This window comes from Centropristis striata, chromosome 6, assembly GCF_030273125.1.
Source record: "Centropristis striata isolate RG_2023a ecotype Rhode Island chromosome 6, C.striata_1.0, whole genome shotgun sequence".
NCBI lineage: Eukaryota > Metazoa > Chordata > Actinopteri > Perciformes > Serranidae > Centropristis > Centropristis striata.
Window position 1 is genome coordinate 10737380 of NC_081522.1, and position 14360 is coordinate 10751739.

At 38.5% G+C, this 14360-nt stretch overlaps 1 protein-coding gene across 1 annotated transcript; it reads left to right on the forward strand.

The window, feature by feature from the left end:
• The first annotated feature begins 181 nt into the window (after window positions 1–181).
• On the forward strand, window positions 182–14053 carry hps5 (HPS5 biogenesis of lysosomal organelles complex 2 subunit 2). Its single transcript, XM_059335543.1, has 24 exons — window positions 182–332; window positions 2948–2993; window positions 3124–3253; window positions 3703–3813; window positions 3937–4001; window positions 4096–4288; window positions 4520–4650; window positions 5064–5282; window positions 5366–5437; window positions 5602–5690; window positions 5913–6091; window positions 6694–6852; window positions 7109–7268; window positions 8423–8540; window positions 9447–9584; window positions 9677–9745; window positions 9820–10388; window positions 10943–11060; window positions 11157–11306; window positions 11391–11510; window positions 11764–11877; window positions 11961–12067; window positions 13328–13619; window positions 13703–14053. The coding sequence occupies exons 3-24, from the start codon at window positions 3146–3148 to the stop codon at window positions 13761–13763; spliced, it is 3342 nt and encodes a 1113-aa protein (XP_059191526.1). The 5' UTR covers window positions 182–332; window positions 2948–2993; window positions 3124–3145; the 3' UTR covers window positions 13764–14053.
• Window positions 14054–14360: the final 307 nt, after the last annotated feature.

Genomic DNA, 14360 nt, shown 5'->3' on the forward strand with positions numbered 1-14360 from the left:
ATCTTCAGGGTGTCCTTCACAGAAAGAGCAGTTTAAGTCTATGTCTTTCTTAAATCGTTGTAAAAAAAAAAAAAAAAAAAAAAACCTAGATGGATTAGTACTTTTACTTCTTCCACCACTGGACTATGGTTTCGTTATGACAAAGCATCCAGGCAGGAAGTGTCCTCCCATCAGCTGAGAGGAGACAGACTGACCGCTGCCTCTCCACAGAAGGCGAACAGAACCAGCGGAGTACCCATAGACTGTATATGATGTTCCCATAGACTGTATATGATGTGACACGGCGCTGTATGTGGATCAGTAGATGTTAACAGGTCCGCTCCGACTATTTGGTAAGATTCAACTGACTGGCAAGTGAAAGCCAACTGTCTCAGCTAGCTAGCATGCTTGCTAACATGTTATTGCAAATCCTGTGACACTGAGGCAATTTGACGCACTGTAAATTCTTCATATTTATCTTAAGTTTAATTAACCCGCCCTGTAAATGTATCGCAGTTATGCCGTGCTTATTAGTTTAAGATTTTCGACGCTAGAGTTTTGACAGCAACATTAGCATCAGTGTCAGCAGACAGGTCTCGTGATTCACACTGCCATGATCGGCCCCTTTTTACTTGTTTGTAGCGCAGAAACTTCATCAAATTGACTAATTTTACTGTGTTTCAACCGCAAAAACAGGACCAAAAGATCCGACTGTTGATTTAGTTGCAGTAACTGACAACATTTAATCGTAACAACTGCGCACGAAAGTTTGACATTTGGAGGTTTGTTTACGGTTATAAACAACGCAGTGCCCTTCTCGCCAGCCAGGTTAAGCAACCTAAGTTAGTCCTTTATCTGAAGTAAAGCCTGCTGTTCTCATGAAGGCAACATTAGAGGTAAGTTACCGCTACTTTCCCTGGGTTTTCCATGTTATAACGTTACTACTTTGTACTCCGCTACACTTCAGAGGGACATATCGTCCCCCTTTTAAAATAATCGCCTAACTCATTTTTTCAAGTTTTGCAGGAAACACAAAAAAACCGAAAGTGTAACATATGACATTTATTGATCATTTCACTCAAAAATGATGTAACAAAGGATGTCTATTGGCATAGTAATAACACTGTGTGTGAGAGAAATGAATGACTTAGGCAATTTTTTTAACATGCCTTTGTGACTTAAGCAAGATATGGTAACACTTTATTTTGAAGGTGTCTACATAAGAGTCACACAGTATCATGAGCATCAATGTTACTTCAAAGTGTCATTAATGTTCATGACACATCCCATGTCATGTTTATGACACGCTCATGTCACTCTTATGTAGACACCTTCAAAATAAAGTGTTACCATATCTTGCTTAAGTCACAAAGGCATGTTCAAAAAATTGCCTAAGTCACATTTTATTTTGACTTAGGCATAATAAATCCGCTTAAGTCACACACTTGACATAGGCCATTATCTTAAAGGGGTAAAATCAAATGATCTGATCAACTGAGGATGTAGGTAATTTTACCATAGGTGGCTGGCGTCATGACAAGATGATTTAGGCAAAAAAACAAAACAATTTTGACAAAAAATGACTTAGGCAATTATTTTAACAGTGTGACGATATTGTTACTTACATGTTACTCCACTAATGCATGTACTGTTTGACAGCTTTAGTATGTATAGACGCCCATTTCAATAAACATGGTTAAATAAAACAAACTAAAAATAATAAAACAAACCTAAACTTGTCAATGAAAATAAGAGAAAGATCCTGTCATATCACAACGCAATGACTTGGTACTGCCAAACAATGAGAAACTCTAAACAAATAGTGACCATTTATATCACAATAATGAGAAACTTTATCCAAATAATGACTTTGTAAACCTTCAAAAAGTTTTTCATAAGATACTAACTTTTATTTTGAGACACAAAGTCATTACTTTGAAAGTTTGTCATTAGGTTGCAATACTAAGCCGTTATTTTAAGAAGTTGTCAAGAAAGTTCCTCATTAAAATGGCTTACAGGATATTTTTTCCCCATCATATTGGCAGAATAAAAACCTATTGATATGTCAAAGCTTTGTCTATTATATAAATTAGTGTGTTGGTTTCTTTTAATATTTACAGTAAGTTTGCAATAATGTTTTCATTGTAGGACTCTAGATTCTTACCACCTTTAAGTATTTTTCAGTTTATTTTTGCAACTTTTAAATGAGGCATCTGAATACTTCCTCCACCACATAACTGAACATGGCATTTGAATTAATAAAAAGCATCATACGCATTGAAACAGTGCTGTTCTTTGGGGAAACTAACAGTTTGACACTACTTGTGCTATGTGCTAAAAAACATTTTAGGTTCCACGTGTAATTTGCAATGTGTTAAAGTCTGTTTTGGTTGTCAGATTACAAAAAGAACAATCATTTGCAAAGACTGAGTCTCATGGGTGCCTCTACATAATCTAAATGTGAGGCCATGCTGTGTGCATTTTTGCCACAAGTCCCATTAGCAGAACCATTCAGCTACAGTCAGTTCTCTGCACATCCTCATTCCCAAGTTAAGCTCTTGTTGCAGTAGTGTGTCAACAAACACAGAGACAGAGGTCAGAGTTGATTGCCACATATCAGCTTCTCGTAAGATACTTGTGTCAACTACTTTAATGCTTAGGAACGTAATGGTCTGTCATTTTGTTCAAAAACGTTTTGTTGCATACACAATGATGAATTTTGCCGACAGTTTCTCTTTTTTGGTTATTCACTGTGAGTTTCACTTCTGCTTCCTCTTTTAAAATCACAATCAGTAAATAAAGGCTAAACTGCACTGTGATGTGCTGCATTTTGAGCTGAATGGTGTCCGCTGGTCCTATCTAAATGGTATTTCTGGCTAAAATAACAGAGAGTTCTGAGAAAAGAGACATTTGACTAACAGTTGTGGTACACTAGAGATGATATGTTTTTTCTTTTTCCGTTTTCCAGGGTGGAGACGGTGTAAAGTGGAGTCATGACTAGTCAATTTGAAAGGGTAGGTGCACTACTGGAAGTCATATGATCCCACGCAGCTGAGGGACATGGTATGCGAAGAAGCAGCGTGCTGACTCCTGAAGTCCCTCACTTTTTTTTCATAGTTCGCTGGCTTTCTCATTCTCTTTCAGCTGTAGAGGATCGTGAGTGAACATGCCTCTGATACCAGTTTTGCCCGAGAACCACAGTCATGTACTGGCGGAATTTGACTGCCTCGATCCACTTCTGTCTGCTCTCCGTTTAGATTCTGGAAGGCTCAAGGTAGGTTTCACCATCACCACTTAAACAAATTGGAACTATCTCTTTTGAAGTAAAGTATTGTGACACACTACTTTGTTTAAACCACAGCAGTGATAGTGTTATTTCAGTTTGTTTGTGTCAGTATGCATAAGAACACATTGAACAGACCTGCCCCTGATAACTGTCTCAGGGTTATTTAGCAAATATACTGTCTTCCCAGAATCAACTTTAAAGTACTACAGAGTGAAAAACTACCGTTATCTCGTGTACTTTGTACTTGCCAAACATTGATTAAAAACCCAAAAAGCTATAATGGATTTTAAAGGCAATAAAACATCAGATGGTCTAAATCTTAGCTGAACTGGCTTCACTGAAAATGCAAATTACATCATGTTATCACCAAAAAATAGTTTATTTAACAATGTATTTATATGAACAGATAAGTAGACGCTGTGTACTCTGTGTTACAGTGTACCTGTTTGGCAGTGTCACGGAAGTGGCTTGCATTAGGAACATCAGCAGGAGGGTTGCACCTGATCCAGAAGGAAGGCTGGAAACAAAGACTCATCCTCACGCACAAGGTAATATCTAATTGTGCAAAACAGTTGACCATTGTTCTGTTGTTAACAGATTCAGCTGCACATGATATAGAATACAGTGTTCGTAAATGCCGGTTTCTTTTCATTTAATTTCACACTCTTCAGGAGGGATCTATCACTCAGGTGGCGTGTTGCCCTCATGATGAAGACTTCATCGCTGTTGCCACAAGGTTAGAGTCTTTCTAAGAAGTAAAGAAGCCTCCTATACATCTCTGTGTTTGGCTGTGTTGCCTGTGTTGTTCACAGTGTTTGTCTCAACCCCAGTCAGGGTCTGGTGGTGGTGTGGGAGCTGCAGCTGGAGCGGCGGGGTCGTCCAGAGAGAGTCAGTGTGTCCTGGGAGCACAGAGGTCAGGCCATCACTGCACTCTGCTGGGACACCAGCATTCTCAGGGTTTACGTTGGTGACACTGGAGGCAAGGTGTCCTATCTTCGTGCAGGATCCTCCAAGCTGGGCAAGGTGGTGATTCACAATGGAAATTATTTATTCAGTAATAATGTGTATATAGTATATGTATATGTAAAGTTGACACTCTGGTTAAAAATCTCTCAAGAAATATGCCTACAATTACTGGCTGAGAGTTTGTTTTTGTTTCTTACACTTTTTCTGTCTTCTTCATTGTTCGTTCTTTTACATATCCTTATTCATACAGATGGCATAAATAGTTGAGATTTGTTTCTTTGTGCCTAGGGTTCTGCATTTGTCATCTTCCCTGTTCAGACCGTCACCACAGTAGACTCCAGAGTGGTTCAGCTCGGGTACCAAGATGGCCGCCTGCTGGTGTCTTCCCTGAGCCGCTGCTACCTCTGTGACACAGAGAGGTGAGTTCCTGCATGGCTGCATCTCTTTAAACTTTCAGTCAATGTTAACATTAAGTATTGCTTGTGTCCTTTAGCAATGTGACAAATCTCTATTCCAGTAGCAGACATACAGCACTATGGTTGATTTATTAAAGTCCCCTTTTCAACAATGTGTTTTGCTTATATTTATATCAGGGCTGCTTTCAAAAAACAGATTTTGGCATGTTAACAATAATGTAATTTTTTATATTTTCTAATTCAAAATAAACAAGAAATTTCTCTGGTTGTATAAAATATTGATGCTTTGTATAATTTGTCATTATAATGAATCAAAAAATGGTTCAAAATGTTCATATTGTTGATAACTTTGCTCACTGGTGAAAATGATCCTGGATGTCACTAAGCAATATTTTTCTGTCTTTGCCTGCCTTTAGGGAGAAGTTCTGGCGAGTTGGAAGTAAAGAGCGTGAAGGGGAGTATGGAGCATGTTTTTTCCCTCAGAACAAGGGATTATTAGTTGGTCAGCCCCCACTGCTGTACTCTGCCCGCCCGGGGTCCCGAATATGGGAGGCCAGTTTTAATGGCGAGGTTCTGAGCACTCATCAGTTCAAACAGCCACTGGCCTGTCCTCCTCTACCTCTCATCACTTACAGGTACTGATTGTTCCTGCTTTTAAATTGGCACAGTGTGTGTTGTCTATTTTTTAATTGGTCTTTTGTTCCTCTGTTACCTGCAGAGAGGAGCCACGTTACAATCCACAGCAGAAGAGCGCCCAGTCAATTGCCTTTCCTAAACTGCTTTATTTTGGGTAATGTTATATCATTTATATATTTTATTAACTGTGTCAATCAGTGTTTTATCATATGCACGTTATTGAATAAGAGACAAGTGTTGATTACAATAGACAACATCAGCCAATAAACATCCCATCATTGTTAATTAATAACTGTACACTTTATTATTCATGTGTAGAGACCAAAACTTGCTGACCTGGACTGATTCAGCCATCTATGTCTTCACACCTCAGAACGGACAGGTGCTTCTGTGGACTGAAGTCAAAGGTGTGTTTGTGCTGCTTCCTCCCAAAGCACCAGCAGTGGTCCTTTGTGTGTTTATGAATAATATATTTTCTTAACTACTTCAGTCTGTTAATATGTTGATATAAAACCACCAGTCATTATAGTAACAAGGAAAGGATCATAATATTTAGGCATTGATCTTAAAGAATTTCTGTTCCTGTTTGATTTACTTGAATTAATCAAACCTGCTTCCTTATTTTGCAGACTTGGTTGATATTGCAGTGTACCGCAACGAGCTCTTCTGCCTTCATGGCAGCGGCCGCCTGTCCCACCTCTCCCTGTTATCTGCTGAGCGCTGTGTTGAGCGTTTACTGCGGAGGGAGTCCTGGCCTCTCGCTGCTGTGGTCTGCTGTATGTTCCAGCACACAATCACCACCAGCAGGGTAAGACGGCGGCCACTGCCACGCCAACTGTCCTCGTTTCTGTGACACTGTAACCTGCATTCCAGTCTTATCTGAGCTAAGAGTTTTATGTGTTGTTTTGTGTCTTCCTGTCTTCACAAAGATAAGGCAAAGAATATATGTGTTAACCTGAGGTAGAATGGTCGGACCATAAAAATAACCAAAAACGTGCAGGTGCTAGAAATGGCTCCTTCCAACAGTATTATACTTTTAAATGTTAGTAATAGGGGTGAAACAATGAACAAAAGTCAGAGTTCAGTACAGCAGAAGAAAAAATAAATGCAAAGAGAGGTTTGTTCTAATTTATTGTGAACTAAGGGTGTCGTGATATACCGGTATCGATCATAACCTTTTTTGCTTGTGTTGTATGGACTCTGTACATCACTTTGGCTAAAAGCATGTGCTAAATGAGATTGTAACATTGTAAGCATGGTCTTTAAAGAATAAAATATTGATATCATGTTAACACACATATGAGAAAACAAGAAAAGGATCCAAAGCCAGTTAAATCATTTCCATTTCTTTCTGCTCTCACTTTATTTTGTAGTAATGGACTCTCTTTTCTTGTTTGGTGTTTAATTCAGGCCAGGAAATCAATTCCCATTGACCGCCTCGAGCATCTGAAGTCCCAGCTCAGCTCCAGCACACACCAGGAACTGATTGGTCAGCTGGAGGAAGTCATCACTAAACTAGAGCCACTGGACTCCGCCTCCAGCAGCCGCAGAAGTAGCATCTCCTCACATGTAAGTAACTTTTTTTCTGTATACACATTTGCAAGGTAATAGTCGCCCACCTTAACTAAAGACGATAAGCACCATTGATTCCTTTCTCTGTGGCGTTATACGAAATTTGTTGTTGAGAAGATTTCCAGGTTTCAGCACTTGCAGAAAACTTGTTAGCAATTCTATGAGACTGATGTAACTGAAACACACAGCTTCTGTAAATCTATATGCAAAGGTAACAAATAAATGCTGATATCAGGTATATATCATTATCCAGGAGAGCTTCAATGTCCTGGACTGTGGGATCTATCGTGTGATCAGCCGCAGAGGAAGTCAGTCAGACGAGGAGACAAGCTCCCTCATCAATCAGTCCATGTCAGAGGAGGAGCGGCTCAAAGAGTTCAGTTTTGTGCAGGAGGATGAGCAGGTGGATCACGGTAAGACATCGTCAGCTGCCAAATTAAAGAAAAGTGTCAATAAAAATGACTGAAATCTTAAACATAAGACTTATTAAAAAAATCTAATTCAGTGTTTGTTGTCAAAACTGCCACCCGTAAGATGGACTACTTTTGATTTTATCAATAAAAGGGTAGTTTTCAAATGCACATTTTATAATTACTAATAATAACAACTCTAAGTAACAGAAATATAATAGATATTAGTAAATATTACCAAGAAGGTACTTCATTCATTAATTAACTTATTATGATTAAAAAATTTACTCATTTTCAAAAATGATGTAATAACAATAATAACACCTTTTCTGTACTAATTATTTTGTAATAACTTTCTTGTCAACATCTACTTTTTGTTTTATCTGCACACAAACGAATTTAGCACAAAAAATGCTAAAACCAGGCTAATGCTAAAACAATGAGCACATGAAATTAGAAACATTCAAACAAAAAACATATTCACACACACTTTCTGTTGTCTGCTTCTTCAATCTTCCTTTTTCTCTGTTTCTGACGCTCTCTTCCTTTGTATATACTGTACATGTATGTGTGCACGTGTGCAACAGGAACAATCTCCTTTTCTGCCTCTTTGAATTAAATGTGAAAAGAGAGTGAAGTTATTTTCTGTTTTATATCTACCAAACATTAAAATACCTGAAAAATAAATTAAAAAAGAGAGAAAATATGCCAAAGGAGATATTTGTAATTTGAGAATCTATAGCTGCTGAAAGGTTTATCACTATAAACATGTGACAATAATTTTACTCCTTGACTCTCTCTTATAATGATCATATATACCTTTTTTGATACTGTCTTGTATGTTTGCTACTAAAATGAATCAGTGTTTGATTTGACAAACATAATGTTGCTTTGTCAGCTGACTTGCTTTACAATTACAATCTTCACTTTTTCACACTGTTGATATCAAGTTTCTTGTCTGTTTCATCGTATCACACATTATTCACCATTTTGGTTCTGTTGTTTTGATGCATTGTGCATCATTTGATTTTCTCTATAGTGGTGTCTGGCACCTTTGCTCCATCTGCTTGCATTATGTCCTGTGCCTTTCATCATTCCCCTCCAGTACTCCATCCATCTGTGTTTGTCCTCTGGCTCTTGCCCCCATCTTTATTCAGATCCACAGAGCAGCGAGCGTTTGGAGGCTGAGCGATCTGAGCAAGGCCTGCCGTTTCATCTTCCCATCTCATTCCGCACCAAACCCCCTCGCATCGCACTGCAGGCCGTCAAAGACAGGTGAACATCAGGAGAAATAAAGGACGGACATGGTTTACGGCTTTTAGTACAAATTTTATAAGATTCTTCACAGCAGCCACACAGACCTGAAGCTGTCATGTTGGAAAGCTTTGAGTTTTATTCAACACTGATGAAATAATTTGTGGATTCTTTTTTTCTTATGAGGATTGAAACTCCTGCAGTAGGACTCGGGGATTAATCAAATTTAATTCTAGCAAGATAAAACGATCATAGTGCTGCATTTCATTTCACAATGATGCACTCGTTTTGTCTTGAGATGTTTAAAGTAGTTTACAGAAAATGTTGAATATATGGCTACTCTTTCAGCATCCTGTGACAGTGTACTACGATTTATTTTATCAAATTTTTTTGTATTCATATTTATATATTCAATACATTTTAAATTTAGTTTATATATGATTTATTGATTACAGAAATGTTTGATCTTGTTTATTTTTTATACTTTTTAAAAAATATATTTTTTTACAAACTTGTATTTCCAGTTCATTGAGATTTAAAGTTCAAGAAATCAAGAAAATAGTAAATGCATGTTTCCTAAGTAGGAGTAATCATGTTAAATAATCATGATCTCAGTATTATTCAAAATAATCGTGATTATGATTTTTGCCATAGTCAAGCAGCCAAATCCTACAATACGTATAATTATTCAAGTACAGCTGTGCTTTTAGATGGCTTACTTCCCCTTTCCACTGAAGACCCACATCTTTTTTTAAACTTGCATTATTCATCTGTGGCAGGTTTCATTTCCAACCATCACACTCGGTCATTTGTTGTATGAAATTGTTTGTGGGTCTTTCTCTCTTCAGGTTGTTCAATTGTAAACACATCTAATGTGATGCCATTTCAGAAAGATCGTTTTATTATTTAATTTTTGTTTTTTCTCAGTGTTTCTAGTTTTGTTAAGAAGACAACAGAGAAAATCAACACCCTGCAGATGAACTCCGAGCTCTGGCAACGTCCTGAATTCAGAGACGGCGGACAGGCCGATATGTCAGCTCCATACTCAGAGGAAATGGACAATGAGTGAGTAGACTGAAACCAGTTTCCAATCATTTGTTGTGAATAGACTATTGAAAGTAAACCAAATGAAATGTGCATTTTATATTTGTCATCAGAGTTTATGATGAAATGCCCAAGGCAGAGGCCGACATGCAGGAACTTCGATCAGCAACAGAGCGAGCTATGTGAGTACTGAACACTTTTATAGAATTTATAGCCGCACTGATTTTATTTACAGGTTACATTTTCCCAAAATCAGGTCCCAGATGCAAGATCCTTTGGCGCTACTGGACCCAGTCTGCCTGGGAGAAACTCTGCTGGAGTGGCTGGTGGTGCTGGAGCGAATACTCGGACCTGTGGAGAACGGATCGACTGTTCCAGGTCCCTCAAATGTGAATGGACCAGAAGAGGAGCAGTGGGATAATCAAAACTCCTGTTCAGAGCAGCAAGAGGAATCTACATTTTCATCAGGAGAACCAACAGAGAGCGTCACAGAGGAGAAGAAAGAAGAACCTCCTGAGCTCAGAGAAAAAGAGGAGCAGTGTGACTCCACTGAGAAGGAGCCAAATGGGAGCCCTCCAGATCCTGTTCGAGTGGTGTCTCCCAAACCTGTACCATCAGATCTCCTGGCTAATCTCTCCCAGCTGGCAACGCTGTACACAGAGCTGAGCTGCTTTAGAAACCAGGAGAAAGAACAAGCATTGGAGTGCACAACTTTCCTGCGCCGCTACTTCTTTCTGCTGGACCAAGAGCGTGTGAGGAAAATGTGTCTGCTGTGTTATCAGACGCTGCCAGAGGTTCAGCGCTCCTTCACTGAGGCCATGCTAGGTCAGAAGCTTCTCATTGAATCTCTGCTTTAATCTTTTTTTCCCCTGTATCTTTTATTTATAGATTTCAAATTTTGCAAATACAGAAAGAAAGAAAAAATAGAGATAAAAACAACATATTTTAAAAGTGGATCACTTTTGCAGTGATTAGTCAATGAAAGGTCCTTTAATGTATGAAACTCTTCCTGTTTCAGAGTAAAATCAGTTTAGCCGTTCCCTTTTATTATAAAACATAAAGTATCTGATCATTTTCAGTCTATTAATAGTTTTTTCCTAGTCTTATCACGTATTATTATTTTATTACGTATTTATTCGCTTTTCTACAACCATTAATCCTTGTTGGTTTCTATATGAAAAAGTCTTGCCAGAATCAGAAGTATTGTGAAAAAAAAGTTGTTGCTGACAAATTTTCCTCAGTGTGGTTCTGCAATCCAGTCACTCATTTCAGACCTCATCTAGTAACTTAACATTGGGATCAGAAGCCTGTGCAAGTATCATACTCAACTAGTTTAATCTTAAATGATTTGGAAAATGTCCTTTTGTCATTCTCTATAGATCTCACTCAGTCCAGTAAGCTGGTGGAGGTAATTCAGAGAGGTGATTTACTGAGATCACTGCGCAGTCTGAGAGAGCAGCCCTGGAGCGCACCTCTTCTCCTCGCTCATTTACACAGGTCAGTACACGCCTTTCTTTCTTATCAGCACATAATGTTCATGGCATTGCAGTTGTGATGGACCCTGTGAAGTAATTTTACTGTGTTATTATCCAGGCTGTATGAGAAGCACGGGGAGGCGGCTGTACGCTCGTTTACGCAGTTCTATCCTACAATAACTCCTGCTGATGTCATGACCATGGCTGAGCAAAGCCACTTCCTGGCATACCTGGATAATCTGGTCCAATCACAAACTGAAGGGCACAGGTACATCTTTAGTTCCATTTATTTGACAAAAAAAGACTTTGAAGTCCCCTTGTTACCAAATTTGACATTTATTTCTTCCTCTAGGTTGTCATTTTTGCAGTCCCTTCTTGAACCAGAATCACTAAGACAGGATTGGCTGGAGCTGGCACTTACCCACGATGCCCCTCAACGCTGTGATACCCTGACCCCTGATGGACAGCCAAGGTGTGGTTCTGCTAGTGTGGGGAAAATGCTAAATATTATTATGCTTGTCATTTTTTAAAATCTTCAGCACTTACTTAAAGGACGAGTAAGATTATAGTTTCAGGCTAGAAACCAAAAAATAATAAAAATAGAAAATAACATCACGGCTGCATTTCACTTCTGGATTCTATTTAAGACACAACAACTTAAAATAATAAAGTGAAAGTGAAGTTTAAGAATTAATGTAACTGAATTCATGTGACTCCTGTTGCAGGTGGCATTCTCACTGTTTCAGCTGGGGTTATGGACGCCTCCTGTCTCTCCTCATTCGTCTTCCTGCAGACCTGTCCTCAAAGCAGAAGATGGCAGAGACGTGCCGCAGTCATGGGTACTTCTAATTTTTATTTTGCTATTTCTTGTTTCTCAGTTTAGATTGTCATATGTAACCTTCTGTATAATGTGTGTGTCCAGGTATTGGATGGGCTACATCCACCTCTGCTGTGAGCTGCGACGCCGCACAGAAGCGTTTTCCACCATCTGTAAACTGGATGACATCAGTCTGCTGGAGGAAGATGATGGTAAAAAATTTTTACACTTTCAGAAAGAAACCGAATTATAATCTTTAACAGGCTGAGTGGAGAGTTCATAACAGTGTTATGTGTGTCAGGATTTAATGAAAAACTGCATGGAAATCTAGTGTACATACATACATGTGATATATACCCACCAGAACCTTATCTCAACACAAGTTATAATAAAATTAATAATAATAACTTTATTTATATAGCACCTTTCAAAAACAAGTTACAAGGTGCTGTACAACAGAAATAAAACAAATCAAATACAATTTAGTGACAACAACAAAATAAAACAAGAAGAAATTACATTTAAAAAAAAAACTCAAATTCAAAAAAACTAAAATTCAAAATCACCAATCACAACAAGGTAATCATACAACAGTAATAAAAGGAAATTATGAGCCCAGCAGCCAAAACGGAACAGACAAACACACCATTAATTCTCTAGTAGTGTTGATACATTGATTTTGAATGTTTGAAACTGTTTCAATATATAAACTTTATTACAGGCTCTAGACCCAATAGGAAGACATACAACATACATACTTCTTTTCCCCAGTATAACCATATACCATATAAGCTACATTTTTTCACTGTCTCTTCTCTCCATCAGCTGGTTGACACACACACCGCCACAGTGCCCACATAGCCTCGCTTCCTCTCAGTCTCTCACAGTGCTTTCTCCTCCTCACTTTTCTCAATTGTTAGAGACAGCAAATGCAGAGCAGCCATGACCGATTTTGGTTGCGGAAAAAAATAGTAGTGGTGCTGTTTGGAAATGCTCTGCATTTGAGGGAAATTAACAAAGAAAGGCAAAGGATAAACCCATAAACATGCAATGCTACAGAACAGTGCTGACAAAGGGTTCTAACACAATCAATCTATATTTTTTCAAGGTAGGTAGAAATCCAGTATCCAGACAAGAGTACTTTCTAGGAGAAGAATCTGGATAGTGGAGATAATTTGGAACCATATTCTGCTTTATCATATGGAAGTAATAATCAAATGGGAATAAACATTATGCTGTTTCATAATAGTAGCAAGACACTCCTCCTAGATTACTACTGGAATTAATGCTTGGTTGGCCATTTGATGGCAACTTACTGGTGATAAAACATGACATACATAACTGAAGAAGCTGGTAACTATATACAATATAATCTGCACAGGCTCACAACAAGTAGCTTGAAGCACATTTGCAGAAAGAAAGAAAAAAGCACCATTGTGTGCTGTCTTCACTGACCCTCTGTTGTTTTCCAGGTGTTGAGCCTCAGACATTGGAAGAGTGGAAGCTCTTGATCCAGTTATCTCAGCAGTGCAGCAGTGCGGTAGACTCGCAGCAGGTCAGCGGTGTGAACGGGAGCAGCTTATCCAACGGCTCGGCAGATTGCGGTGGAAAGATCAGCCCAGAGAACCTGACCCTGATGCTGGCTCGGACAGCCGGGCCCGATCGCGCCTTGGCCGTCCTGGAGGATTGTGGCGTGCAGCTGGTCCTTTCACCTCACTCCACACTGGTCTGTGAGCTGCTGAAAGTCACTGAGAAGAGGCAGAGGTGGGTGAGGGTTCCAATTATTAAAGCCACACAAGTATGGACTTCACCTCCAGGTATTATAGTACCATTCTTTTGTGTTTCAGAGCGATGATCCAGATGATGCTGGAGCGATGTGATCGGTTCCTGTGGTCTCAGCACGCCTAACTAAAGATCAGCTTCAGCTTCAAGATAACTAACACTTTATGTAAATCTGCCCAGCAACTGCTGCTGAAACTTAATTTATGCACAGTAATATATGTCAAAGCTAAATGAAGATGTTTATCCTCCCAGTGGAAGCAGTATTATCTTTTTAACTTTAACCTAACATTTGTTTTGCTAGGACATTTTTTTTAGCTTGTACAGCTAATTAAGTATCACTATGACAAATGATAAACAATTGGAGTGAAATGTTCTTATCCGGTAATAATATGTAAATAAAAGCTGCCTGTATTTAAGTGCTTGTGTTGTTTTTCTAGAACAAAAGGTTTCTATCACAATGATGATAGTTAAGCCAAGTATTTTTTCCCAAAGTATGTCTTTTCATGTTCACACTAAGAGCAGAGGATAAACACAACAGTGGATATCATCCAGACAGCAGATTACCTAATAATTATGTCTTCTGTTTATTTCTGTATGCCAAAAGCATAAAAATGTAAACTTTCAGTCTTTTTTTCTTTACTTTAATTGATCATTTATTCTCACATATTTATAATATCCAGCATTGAAAGACCAATATCTGATATATTTACATGCATTTGTAAT